We start from the raw sequence: 14,148 nt of genomic DNA on the forward strand, positions 1-14,148 counted from the left end.
TTAATCACACATTTTCTCAAGTTTTCTTACTAATATGAGGTCCGACGTTCCACTCTACTGATTAAAGTTGCTTACTCTTGAGTAGTACGTTCATTGATAAAGAAACATAAATTACGTGCGTACATAACATACCGTAGCGGCGTAGCCTACTCTATCGACCGTATACATAAACCGTTATTCCCATACCCTGTGAATTAAAGGGGTAAGAAATCAACGACACACAATGCTGGTGGTATGTCAGCATTTCTACAGCCCCTTGACAATTTGTCATTTGACGATGAATGAATGTATTTATTGATTTATGTATTGAAATAATAATTGTAGTTGGCGCTACCGGTAAGTAAAGTAAGTAAGTAAGTGATGAGTAGGCTGACAGACACGAGGGGGCAAACAGGCGCACCTGCTGCTGCGCACAAGCTGTGACGTCACACAGCGTGGAGTCATATGATGACGAGCGGTGGAAACAGCTGGTGGCTTCTGTCAACGATGTCAGGCTGCGAGCAAAATGGAGAGGAATAAAAGTTAAAACTGGAATTGGAATTGACTGAACTTACATTTGATTTGAAATTCTGCTGCTGGTTTGTTGGAGTATACAAGGCGCTGGCGAATGTCATCTTGTGCCAGCTACTTTGTTTGATAGCGTTAGCTAGATAGCTAGTTAGCTTGTTAAACCTATAGGGTTTTTACTGTAGCCAGTTGCTAACTCAATAGCCATCCGCTACTGTAGTTTAGCTGGTTTGCCTGCTGTCTCAGTTAAGTTAGCGCACGATAACTTGCTACGATTTTAATGTCATCGATTGCAAATTAGCTATTTATTTTCTGGCAGTGTAACGTTGTGAGTAGCTTTCGCCAACATGGGGTGTGTGCATTATAAATTCTCCTCTAAACTCAATTACGACACGGTGACTTTTGATGGCCTAAACATCACCCTGAGTGATCTGAAGAGACAGATCATGGGGAAGGAGAAACTCCGAGCCGGGGACTGTGACCTGCAGATCACCAACGCACAGACCAAAGAAGGTAATTCGATGTGTTATTTTGGGTATATTTTCAATCGGGTATCATCAATGAATGTCGGGATGACTTTTACATTTTGACAACACGTGGACTAGCCCTGACAGCTGTCTGGTCCAGTGCTTGCGTCACCTCTTTTCGGCGATGATGACAGCAGCTCGTCTAGAAAAGTCATGGCCTGACAATGTGGACCTACTGACGGGACATAAATCCCTTTACGTTATAGCCTACAGTACGACCACAATGATTTGAAGGAGTAACATTAGTATTATGCCTGGCAGAGTTTTCCCGAAGATACAATCTAGCCCCGTCATTGCAGGGTGGAAGTGTGGAGAGAGATGTGGTCTAAAAATAGTGGAGTAGAATGATGGTAGAATCATGTCCATAAAGCTAAGTATATGCAGTATGTTTTTTTTTACACAAACACACTGTTATAGCCTACACTACAAAATGGATGGCATTATAGAATGTTATGATTAATAATACTGTAGAAAATAATACGTAATCACTACTAGGCATATATGAAATATAAGAATCGGGAGACGATATCTAACTAAACGCAAATGTTTTATTCGTAATTTGGGTTCCTTCTACAAGCTTATGAATATAAGAACAGAAGAAATAGTAAGATGAAGGAGCAAGTGAGTTGTTTTTGGCCTTTTTATCTTTCTCACAGACGACCTTTACTACATATCTGGTATCAGTCTTAATGGAATCATGTTTCCATACATGGCAATGTAGTACCTATATGTCATAATTCCTTGGTATGGGAACTTTGAGACGTTGGTCCTCGGAGGCTCCCTATCCTGTCTCAGTTTACATTATGTATATCTATCACATGTACTGTCCAGAAATGATGTATATTAGGGATATACCGATACTGGTATCTATCAGTCTGATATCAGGCTAAAATATAATATCGCCATCTGAAAATCTCACAGATATGAAAATCCCATACCAAGAAACACGTCTTAACATGTTAACATGCCAGAAATCAAAGCAAACTGACTTGATTTGCTGCATTTGACACGTTTACGCTCTATTGGAGAGAAATGTATTATATCTCAATAATTTGTCCAATGGCCCCAGAATGACAGTCCAAGTCTATACTATTCATTAAAAGTAATGTATCGTAATGGATCGGTACTCTGTATCGGCCTATACCTATACCCAAAGCCCAGGTATCGGGAATGAAAAAGTCGGCCAGATGTGTATTAATATGATATGTGGAATAATAAGACCAGGTAAAGTCAGCTGTTGGCATAAACCATTTGAAAAACAGCTTCCCCTTTACCACTGGGAGCCACATCGTCATATCTATTCTTTGTTTTGGTGACGAGACCCAGCAAACTTGTTCGTCATCGCAATGACATGGCATGGAGGAATCTTCCAGTGACGGCTGTGATGGAACTTTTCACCGCACAGGTTCAACATCCTTCAAATAAGCTCAGAGACCCACCCAGGCATGTGTAGTCTGTGTGTGGCGAGACATCACAGATCAGTGTACTAATCCATCTCATCTTCTCCAGAATACACAGAGGGCGACGCCCTGATTGCGAGGAACTCCTCTGTCATCATCAGGAGGATCCCCATGGCTGGGGGCAAATCCTCGGGCAGCAAGACCTATCGCATGAAGACCTCATCAGCAGCGCCTCAATTTAGGTATTTCATTCATCAGGCAGCAGATGCATCAGTAGAGCTGAATTCACCACAAGACAGAATTATTTATGATCTATTGGACATTTCATTCCAAATTTGTGTCTTTCCCAAAAGTAGAAACAAGTTATGATACCGTGCAACCATTTTGGGCCGTTATGACCGAGCCTGTCAAACAAAAGTAAGGGAAATTGTATACAATCAAGATTATACCATGTAGCCTCATCAATAAGAAAATGCTTGAGGCATCAGCTGTGCCCTACTTTGCTTCACTTTACAAAATCACTTGGTGGCCATTTTGTTCTCATGTCATGCTCAGTGGTGTTTCTTTCCACCCAGGAACCCAACCTGAGCATGACATAAGAAGAAAATGGCCGCCGTGTGCATATGGTCAATGGTTCTTTTTAAGACGAAAGATTAGAGCTTTGGTTCCGTCCATGAATTCTAGGAAAGAGCTTTTCTCTCTCGTAATTATATTCAACTGTATATCAGAACATGTAATTTTCACAAGTGAATTCTGCTATAATAATAATATCTTAGATTTATTTATACAGCGCCTGTCAGACCCAAGGCGCTTAAGAGGAGGGGGCAGCTAGTGGAAGGGGATCAGGGGGACAATGTAACAACAAAGTAAAAAAGAAAAGGAAAAGAAAAGAAGGAAATCAGTAATTTATAAATTTGGTGAAGAGGTGGGTTTTGAGTTGGGATTTGAAAGAGTGCAGCGATGTAGCACTACGGATGTTTGGAGGGAGGGCGTTCCAGAGGGTGGGTGCGGCAACAGAGAAGGCTCTGGGACCAACAGTCCGCAGGTTGGTGATGGAGAGGAGACCGGAGTCAGAGTACCGCAGCCTCCGGGGCGGGATGGAGGAGGTCAGCTAGGTACCGGGGGGCAAGGGAGTGAAGGATTTGTAGGTGGTGAGGAGGATCTTGAAATTGATGCAGGACTTGACTGGAAGCCAGTGGAGGTGGATGACTGGGTGGGGGTGGTGGTGCCAGGACTTGGTGCGGGTGAGAACCCTAGCTGCAGAATTCTGCACTTATTGTAGCCTGTTCAGGGCATTGCTGGGTAGCCCTACCTACAAGAACAGAGTTCAAGATTCAAGATTCAAGATTGTTTATTGTCATATGCACAGTTAAACAGACAGTTTGCCATACAATGAAAATCTTACTTTGCTAGTCCGCCCTTCACACAATACTTAACTTAAACATATTTAAATACAAGCGAGTGCTAGAAAATAAGGTAAATAGATAAATATATATATACATGGCACAGTGAGTTACATTGCACGTTCCGATCAGTATGAATGGAGGTGACAGTGGGTCACAGCAGCAGTTAAAAAGTGTCTTTAGTGATTCATAGTTCGGGGGGGAAGGGTGACAGTGTGTTCTTCATAGCAGTAATCAGGTCGCCTATTCTTTAATTGGAGCCGAAGAGTGCTGCAGAGTGCTTCCGCGTTTTCCCTGATTGGCTGCGACACGCCCCGCGGCAGCGCGGCAGAGCTTGCGGCATTATGTAGCCGTAATCCACAATGTTTTTCCATCGAGTCTTAGCTCAACTGGTACGCCGCCGTGCTGTGGAGCCTGCGGTGCGGTTTGTCACAAGTTCGAATCACTTCAATTTTTTTTTTTTTTTTTACGTTTATCATCTCTCGCTATAAACGTGCATTCTTCCGCTGGTTAAGTAGGCATTCTTTAGGAGTTGGTTAAGGTTAGGGTTAAGTTAAGGTTAGGCATTATTTCGGAGTTGGTTAAGGTTAGGGTTAAGTTAAGGTTAGGGAGGGTTAAGGTTAGGCATTCTTTTGGAGTTGGTTAGGGTTAAATTAAGGTTAGGCATTATTTCGGAGTTGGTTAGGGTTAAGTTAAGGTTAGGGAGGGTTAAGGTTAGGCATTCTTTTGGAGTTGGTTAAGGTTAGGGTTAAGTTAAGGTTAGGCATTATTTCGGAGTTGGTTAAGGTTAGGGTTTGTCACAGAGAATGCCTGTCTGTCTTTCTTGACGTGGAGGATGCAGCCTATTTCCGCACTGCCGCTCTCTCGCGCTGCCGCGGTCACATGGGCGTCATGGCCAATCAGAGAAGAATGCGGAAGCGCTCTTGCACTCTTCGGCTGGGATTAATATAGACTCAATCAGGTCAGTGCCGAGAAGGTGTGTGGGGGGGGGGGGGCTAGGCATTCAAGAGCCTGATGGCCTGTGGGTAGAAACTGTTTGTCAGGCCCAGTCCACACGATCACGGGTATTTTCTTTTGTCCACACGACTGGTTTAAACCCTGCACAGAGTGACGTCATATACATGTAGTACAATGCCAAAGCAGTAGGTGGCGATGTAGTTCAAACATGAAGGCCATTTCAACCAACCAGAAGGGTTTAAGGTTAATACCGGAAACTGACCTGAAGCCTGGAACACAAACATCCCTCCTTGCTCACAGCCATTTAGCCAACGTAGCATTTATTTTTCAGCAAGAAATCAAAGTGCAATAAACAAATGGATACATTCACTGTGTTCTGCCTCTCATTTGTTGATGAAACAAAACCAACATCAACACAATTTACCACCAAGAGCGGATAGTTTAGTCTCACAAAAAGATCTCCGGTGTTGTTAGCTACATGCTAATGTGAATGGCATTCTCCATGTATATAGTTACTCCTATTATTTACACTTTACCTAAAATCCATAAGGATATGATTAACCCTCCTGGTAGACCTATTGTTTCCGGTATTGGCTCTGCCACAGAAAAAATCTGTTCATTGAAGCGCATATTAAGGATTTGGCCTCTTCTCAGCGTAGTTACTTGAAGGATACTACTACTTTTTTGAACAGGCTCTCGTCCTGCAACATTAGTCCTACAGACTTACTAGTTACCATAGATGTAGTCAGCCTTTACCCCAGCATTCCACATGCAGATGCGCTGGACGCGCTGAGTTTTTATTTAAACTCGAGGGAAGTATTACTCCCCCCTACAGAAGCGCTGGTTAGTTTAACCGATCTAGTTCCAACTAGAAATTATTTTAGATTCCAAGATAAATACTATTTACAAAACAGAGGCCTCAGCATGGGCTCTCCAGCCGCTGTGAACCTAGCCAATCTTTATATGTCCAAATATGAAGTGGATCATATCTTTAATAATAACCCGTTTGAGAAAAGTGTCAAATCGTATATGCGCTATATTGACGATCTGTTTTTTATTAGGTCTGGTTCATCATCCAAACTTTTTGCCTTCCTTGAGTACCTGAACTCCTGTAGAAGAACGATAAAGTTTACATTAAAGTTTGATATGTATAATTTACCCTTCCTCGATGTTCTGATCAAGAAAGCCCCAGATATGGCATCTCATTACACAGAGGTTTTTAAAAAGGAGACAGATCGTAACTCGTTCTTGCATTATTCTAGTTATCACACCCCAGCCTTGAAGAACAGTCTTCCTTATAGCCAAATACTTCGCTATAAGAGAATATGTGATACTGACGATACATTTATTGCACAAGCAGAGGTACTCCGTGGCAGTTTCCACGAGAGAGGATATTGTGCTGATTTGACACTAAAAGCCTTTAATAAAACCAAGCATATCGACGGGGCCACGTTGTTTACCCCCAGAAAGAAAGAAGATAAACCTGACAAAGTATCTTTCGTGTCTACTTACAGCCCTATTACGAGAGACACGCGGAGTATTGTCAATAAACATTGGCATATTCTGCAGTCCGACCCTCTCATAGGGACAGCGTTTCAGCATTCGCCTAACTATTTTTACAAGAGACAAGCGAATTTATCTAATCTCCTAGTCAAAACTGATTTGCCCTTAAAGAAACCTTCTCATTTTATGTCTAACATCCCAGATGGAAATTTTCCCTGCCAATCCTGTGTTCAGTGCCAGGGTATGATTAAAGATAAATTTTTCGCACATCCAAAAACGGGGAAAAATATCCCAGTCAAAGGACGGATTACGTGTAATTCGTCCAATCTGGTGTATTTGCTAAAATGTCCTTGTAATTTTTCCTATGTGGGCAAAACAACGAGAGCCTTTAAATCAAGAATAAGTGAACACAAATGTGATGTGAGGAATTTAGATGTCAAGTCATCGGTAGCTCGACATTTCTCTAAGTGTAAGCATACCGTCAACGACCTCAAATATATGGGACTAGAGTTAGTACTCAGGCCAGCGCGAGGTGGAGACAGACACAAGCTGCTGCTGCAACGTGAATGTTATTATATCCACCTGTTCAATTGTATCGAACCTAAAGGAATGAATGAAGAAAACGTCTTAACCTGTTTCCTTTAACCTCCTTACACTCACATTGTTATTTCTGGTCTGATTAAAGATGTTTGTTGCCAAACTAGAGGCATGATTCACAAAGATGCCCAATGGATAATTTGAAATTAATTAATTCAATTAAGTAAAGTGGCTCAATTAGCCCTATAAATTAAAGGGCATGCTATATGTTATCAAGTTTCTGGTAATTTTGTTTTGTTTTGTTTTGTATTGTATTGTTTATAAATATTTATTGATGATAGATATAGATATATCTATACATGTGTATAAATTATGATTGGACTCTATTTGATAGGTCATTCATTTAGTCATATTGCATAGGCACACCTGCGTTGTGATGTCATTTACCTGCCAGGTGTATTTAACCATCACCTTGAATGCATTTCCAGTGCTAGCCATACCACTGATGAAGGACATTGTCCGAAACATGTCTGCTTTTGATTCAGGCTGCCAATAAAAAACATTGAACCTGTGAGTGCTGGTCCGGCTACCCTGCTTTGATATACTGAACTTTATGGGATTACAGCACCCAGTGTGAGAACTTGTGAGCGCGGTCTAACTTGACTACCATGTATATAGTTAGCATCGAGGCTATTAACGTTAACGCTAGTAGAAATGGATAAACTTTATTTAACAGATTGCAGAATGGGTACAATACGGCTCAATACAAACAATTGTTAAGGGGATGCAGTCTGGACTGGGTTCCTTATAACAATAACTTGACAACACGTGAGCTTTAGTTTAGCCGCAGCTACAGGTTTACTCTGGTCAGGTCAGGAATGCGACAACAGACATCAGTCGATCACAACACTTCAACACAGACGATACATTTCGAACAAAAGTTTGTTATAATCATTTTCATATAATGCTACTTGGGACAGCTCTGCTGTAAACACTGGAAATAACCTCGGTTTCTATGCCCACACGCAACCACTGCAACCGGGGATGCGTGCAAAACTTCACCCTGGACTCCGGTTTTCAAAGACCGCGGTTGCAGTGTAGCAAAACCCCGTTTGTCTGTAGCCAAACAGTGCAACTGCGCACATACAATCACGGTTACATTAAACCCAGCGTTCGTGTAGACAGACCCTCAGTCTCGTAGTTCTGGCTTTCAGAGTTTGCGTAGTCGAGACGGGAGGTGACGAAGGCGTGAATAAGAGTGCTACAGAGTCGGGGAGAGATGGTCGGAGTCTGGAAATGTTCCTGAGATGGAAAAAAGCTGATTTTAGTTATTGATTTTATATGGGAATGAAAGGAGAGGGTCCAGTATGACACCCAGGTTGCGGACTTCTGCGGAAGGGTGGATTGAGCAGCCATCCACTTCTAGGAGGAGAGCTCCAACCTTCCGGAGCAGTGACTGCTTGGCCACAACCATGAGCTCTGTCTTCTTGCTATTTAGCTTCAGGAAATTGGATGACATCCAGGCCTTGATGTCAAGGAGGCAGTTGACGAGGTGCTGTGGGGGGAGAGGAGTGGAGGGTGAGGTGCTGATGTAGAGCTGAGTGTCATCAGCGTAGGAGTGGAAATTGAGACCATGTTTCCGGATGATGTGACCAAGGGGGAGCATGTAGATAGTGAAGAGGAGTGGACCAAGAACGGAACCCTGAGGCACACCTTGGTTGACTGGGGCAGGGGTGGAGGTGGAGTTACAGATGGAGATGGACTGTTTTATGTCTGTGAGGTAGGACTCGAACCAGGTGAGAGCAATCCCAGTGACACCCAGTTGGTCAGAGAGGCGGTTGAGGAGAATGGAGTGGGAGACCGTGTCAAAAGCTGCAGACGGATGAGGCTGATGTGACTGGAATTGGTGGCAATAAGGAGGTCGTTGGTGACCTAAATTTGGCTAGTGTTCGTCTTTTAGCCAATGTACTTGTTGGTTGCTTTGACTATGCAATCTGTTCGTGGTTCAGTGGTCTGACGAAAGTTCTGAAGGATAAACACCAGGTCTCCCAGAACAAACTCATCAGACTCACATTAGGGCTTTCCTCATGTGGGCAGAGTACACTTTCAGCACTCCCCTGGAAGCTAGATTTGTGCAACTCCAGCTCAACATCGTATAGAGTAGTAGAATCAACCACACACATCTAGTGTTGTGCACATCCCTCTGTATTACAAAGCTCCTAATCAACATTTGTTAGAAACTGCTACCAAATATTTTCTACTTTAATATGCACAGTTTATTTACAGTACACACACACTTGGAAGAACCTTGAAAGTGGAACCATCACTAACAGGATAAACGAAGCATGTCTCTTGTTCTTATACAGTAGGCACATTTCAACTATTTCTAACTACTGTTTAGCACAGGTCTGCCCTCACCCTGCCCTGTATTTTGTGGATTTAAAGGTCCAATATTTTTGTCCTTTTGAACAAGTTAATAATATATTCATCTTTGAGGTCCCCTAAACATGTCTTAGGAGGAAAAGTATGCATTCTAGCAATGATGCACATACCATCAAACAAAATCCAGATCAAACTAAACGTTGCAGATCAAATGTAACTCGAGATCCAGCAATATCAAAGTTACCGTTAATGTTTTTCAATAACGTAAGTTCAACTTTAGGTAGAAAAGAGTGTTTATGAGCGAGCCGCCATCTTGTACACACACATATTCCCTCTTCACACGTACATACACACACATTATTAACTATGTTAACTATTTCAATAGGGAGGGTTCTTGTCACAGCTGAACTGCAGAAATGGCACTATGTACATATTTCAGTTTCACAGCTTTAACATCCCCTTGAGAATATAATTGAGTGCTGAGAAAATCATAGCCTAAATTGTAATTATTTATCCCTTTTCAAAAGCATTTATGATAGACAAAAGCACCAGGTGTTAATGAACCAGGAGGACAAAAAGCCTTTCTGTCATCAGGTTTGATGTTATAAAATACGTAATTATTCTGACTTAAATTTGGTTTTCATAATTAATTACACATTACCACACATTACAAGTAGTGCAGGGAACTAATGACCAAGGAGGAATTGTGGGTGTAACAAACCTCTGTTGACTTTCTCCATATTTTTCATGACAGAATAAGTAAGGGGAGTTGCACAACCTGAAATCATCCATTTTAGTCTGGTGTTGTGAAACTATGGGTGTACTGACCTAGTTTGAATCCTCTCAGTATACACTTCCAGTTATTCAAATGAACAGGTTAACAGATGCTCAGCCACCTGCACATGTAGTTCAATGCTCACCAGTGAAGAACGCATGCCTGATGCTCACCCTCGTTCCAGGTTAACTTTGCGTGCTTTTTGAATATAGCCTGCAGGGCTTATTAGATTTGTTTTTATGCTGAATGAGTTGCTTCCTGAAAAATACAAAATGGTCCTTCTGTATTATTGCATGTGTGGAAAACAAATTTTTTATAGATTTGTCAAATTTGAAAAACAATGACATTTTAATTTTCACATGCGTCTGTCCGTTTTCAATGCAGCCGTGATTACAAAAAAACAACGAGGCAATACATTATCTAACACTACAAAAATTGTAAAAACAATTCAATAGGTACAATACAACAAGACAAAGTAAACAAATAAATAAGTTCACAGAATACAGCATATAAATCCATTAAAAACAGTTTGGAGCTTATTTCAAGTGTTTGGGGCATTAAAGAGAAATGCTGACCTCCCCAAGTTCTGAGTGGGCCTGAGGGACCTTAAGCAGGTCATTGGAGCAGGTTACATAGGGACCAGAGTTCCATTCCAACATTGATGTAATATAAGGAGGGAGCATTCCAGCAATGCATGGCCTTAAAAACAAACGCACACAATGGTGGATCGCCAGTAATAAATCTAAGGGCAGAATGATAGACTGTGTCAAGGCGCTTGAGAGTAGATGGAGCAGCATTTCTATAAATATTAGCACCATATCATCATATCATATCACACAGAGGAAAATTGTTTCAACAAACCTTTTTCTGCTGCACACAGGGAACATGATTTATTTCTCCAAATAAAATTTGGAGACCAGATCATCTGTATGATATTTAAATGAGAATTTCTCATCAAGCCAGATGCTGAGGTATTTATAGTCAGAAACCCTCTAAATTTTAGAACCACTCACAGTGGATATAGACACTATCATAATCTATGATTCTGGCCCTAGAAAACTATATGAATTTAGTCTTGCTTGCATTTAGGACCAGCCTAAGATTAACAAGAGCATCCTGGAGAGAGTTAAAGGCAAGCTGCAGATTCTCATTGGCATGCTGAACAGAATTGGCTGTATAATATATAACCGTGTCGTCCGCATAAAGATGGACATGACAAATCATTGAGAAACATTATTAGTAGACACTAAAAAGCACAGGGCCTAAAACTGAACCCTGCAGGACCCCCAGTGAAACTGGAAGGAACTCAGACTGCGTGCTCCCAGACTTCACAGACTGACCTTGATCAAACAAATAATTAATCAAAACAAATGTCACAAGCCACATTATCAAAACGAATATTATGCAATCTTTGCTATTTAAAGTAAGGCATGATCAATGGCAAAGGCTTTACATAAATCAACAAAAAGGGAAGCACAGGAAACACTGATTTATATGGGTCCAGACCAGTGGTGGCTGGTGAACATTATTCTAGTTGGGGTGGTGCCATATTCAATCAGTTTCAATAACTACAGTATATAACCAGACCTGCAAACTGATAAGAGGTGAAAAGGTGTACAGGTTTACAAACCTGTAGGGGTTTGTGGGCATTGTCCCCCAGAAGAAAATATTTGTGATTTTAACATGTAAACGAAGCACTCAGAAAAAGAAAAAAATGGAAAAGACAACCCGTACAATTACATTTTCATAATATCATAACGCAGAGGCTGAGACTCACTTTTTTTGCTGCCGGTAGAACTGGAAGAGCCGTCGCGTGTCACGCTAACCCTTCGAGAAGCTTTTTAGTCTGGGCTTGAACTTTCCATACATGTGTCCATAAATCCATTTAGTTATATCCTGTCTGAATGTATCTTGTGATTATCAATTTCTGACGACAACAACTATTAACGTTAATTATTTCCTGGTTGACGTGATTCGGGACGTGATGTCTGCGCCAAGCTTTTTAATTTGTATTTTCTCCACCAAATTTCTCCTTTCAAATGGCTTTTGGAGAAGAGATATTAGGGCTGGGCGATATGGAAAAAAATCATATCGCGATCTATCGATAATTATCGAATTGTTATAAGTATTTTTTTTTTTTTTTTTTAAACAACAGATGTATGTTTATTTTGCAGCAATTCTTTGTCATTGCCGCCATCTTTAGTGTTACATCCCCTCACACTCCAGTTCTCAGGCTGCAGCTGGTTTAAAAGCTAAAGTAAACCAGCTTCTCTGCTGGCTGTGGCTCCAGGGGAGTTGAACAGTTTATTTTCTATCTTTTGCCGCTTTTTTGGTGGACAAACCACCGCACATGTGCACCGTGACTCGTGACTGGAGTCTAGTTCTGCTAGCACACAGCCTACTGTGTACAGACGGTTTCAAACTATTTTAAATTAGAAAGCAAACAAAATAAATGGACGAGAGAAATAAATCTCAATTTGGACAGTATTGTCATTTGGACAAGCAAAGCCATTACTTTAAGTTGCAGGCAAGAAAGACAAGCCTGTCCACTGTCTCTGGTTTTAAAAATAATAATAAAAAAAAAAAAAAAAAACGATTTTTCGATATTTTTTTTTTGATATTCGATATCGATTATTAAAATATATCGCGATATTTATCGTTATCGTTATATCGCCCAGCCCTAAGAGATATTATTGAATTTGGGGGCAGCTGTAATCCTGTCTTGAGTCCCTGCGTTCATCATTGTCATCATCACGTCAGTCTGCACCCCCTAACACACCAATGACTCTGCTTGGGGCGCTAAATGAATCGCCCTTTAGGCATCATATTTGAAGACGCTGATTGGCACAATTTTGTTGCTAGGTGCATTTATGTTGCCATGTGCATTTTTTATTTTTAAAATGTTTATTATATTTTTACCGGTCGAAATCTACTAATAGAAAAATCCTCTGATGGTAATTTAGCAGTGTGTGTGCTCTGATGTTAATTCAGCAGTGTGTGTGCTCCGATGTTAATTCAGCAGTGTGTGTGCTCCGATGTTAATTCAGCAGTGTGTGTGCTCAGATGTTAATTGACAGTGTTGTGCTCGGATGTTAATTGGCAGTGTTGTGCTCAGATGTTAATTCAGCAGTGTGTGTGCTCCGATGTTAATTGACAGTGTTGTGCTCATGTTAATTCAGCAGTGTGTGCTCGGATGTTAATTGGAAGTGTGTGTGTGTGTGTGACAGATGTTAATTGACAGTGTGTGTGCCCAGATGTTAACAATTATCTTCTCTTTATTTCAGTGACCGTTCAACTTCAGACCACCACCACCACCATCATGACTTCGGACCCTCCAAAGAAGTATGTAACTAAACCCAACCCCACATTACTTCCTCTCCTAGAGAGAGCACTATTGTCCACACACACACACACACACACACACACACACACACACTGCTCTTAAACGTCTGCTGCTCAGTTGCTTTTTTAATTGTTTTTGCTCAAAATGCCAAAAGTAGCAAGACAGCATCTCGTTATAGCCCAAATGTAACATGTAGCTTATAATGTGTTTATTATACATAAACGAAATAATTGCTGGAGTTTGCATTGTTGTATTCCACAGTGAAAGTCTTCCTCGAGCTAAGATGAACCATAACACAAATGCAACATTGTATAATATAATAATGTGTCACAAAACAATAATGAGGGATACTGACTGTCTGCTGTTGTTTTTTAAACTGTGTTTTTAAAGGTGTGTGGTTTGTATGGAGCTTATGCCAAATCTTGGACTATATTTCATCGAATCAAAGGAAAACGTGTATATTTACACTTGTCTATGATTCACTAGAATAAGAGTAAATAGCTTTGAACGTATTTCAATAGGCATATGACTAATTCACTTCCATATACTTAAAAAAACACAAGAACTGCAGGTCAGGTTGTTCTGCCTGTGCAGTTTAAATGAAACAAAAAAGGGGATGAGCTCACTGGTTATCTCACTGTTATCTTGACAAATGTACTTACTGCGCTTGCAGAAAAATTACCTCGTTTCAAGAATTGAACTTGTTTCAGGATGAATACTTTTTTTTAAGACATTTTCTCCAAACAAGAAAAAAAAGTATGCACTGATACCGATACCAGACTGATGCCAAGAAACATGTCTAACATGCCAGAAA

At 40.9% G+C, this 14,148-nt stretch overlaps 1 protein-coding gene across 2 annotated transcripts in view; it reads left to right on the forward strand.

Annotated features, from left to right (window-relative positions):
• The first annotated feature begins 470 nt into the window (after nucleotides 1–470).
• LOC311240986 (uncharacterized protein) overlaps nucleotides 471–14,148 on the forward strand; it is an 89,047-nt gene continuing 75,369 nt past the window's right edge. For both annotated transcript variants that reach the window (XM_084329625.1, XM_084329626.1), the window contains exons 1-3: nucleotides 471–1,020; nucleotides 2,544–2,676; nucleotides 13,276–13,333. In XM_084329625.1, coding sequence (XP_084185751.1) covers nucleotides 855–1,020; nucleotides 2,544–2,676; nucleotides 13,276–13,333 — 357 coding nt within the window. In that variant the 5' untranslated portion in view covers nucleotides 471–854. The remainder of the gene's footprint in view (nucleotides 1,021–2,543; nucleotides 2,677–13,275; nucleotides 13,334–14,148) is intronic.

This window comes from Notolepis coatsorum (assembly GCF_963971535.1).
Source record: "Notolepis coatsorum genome assembly, chromosome: 14".
Taxonomy (NCBI): domain Eukaryota; kingdom Metazoa; phylum Chordata; class Actinopteri; order Aulopiformes; family Paralepididae; genus Notolepis; species Notolepis coatsorum.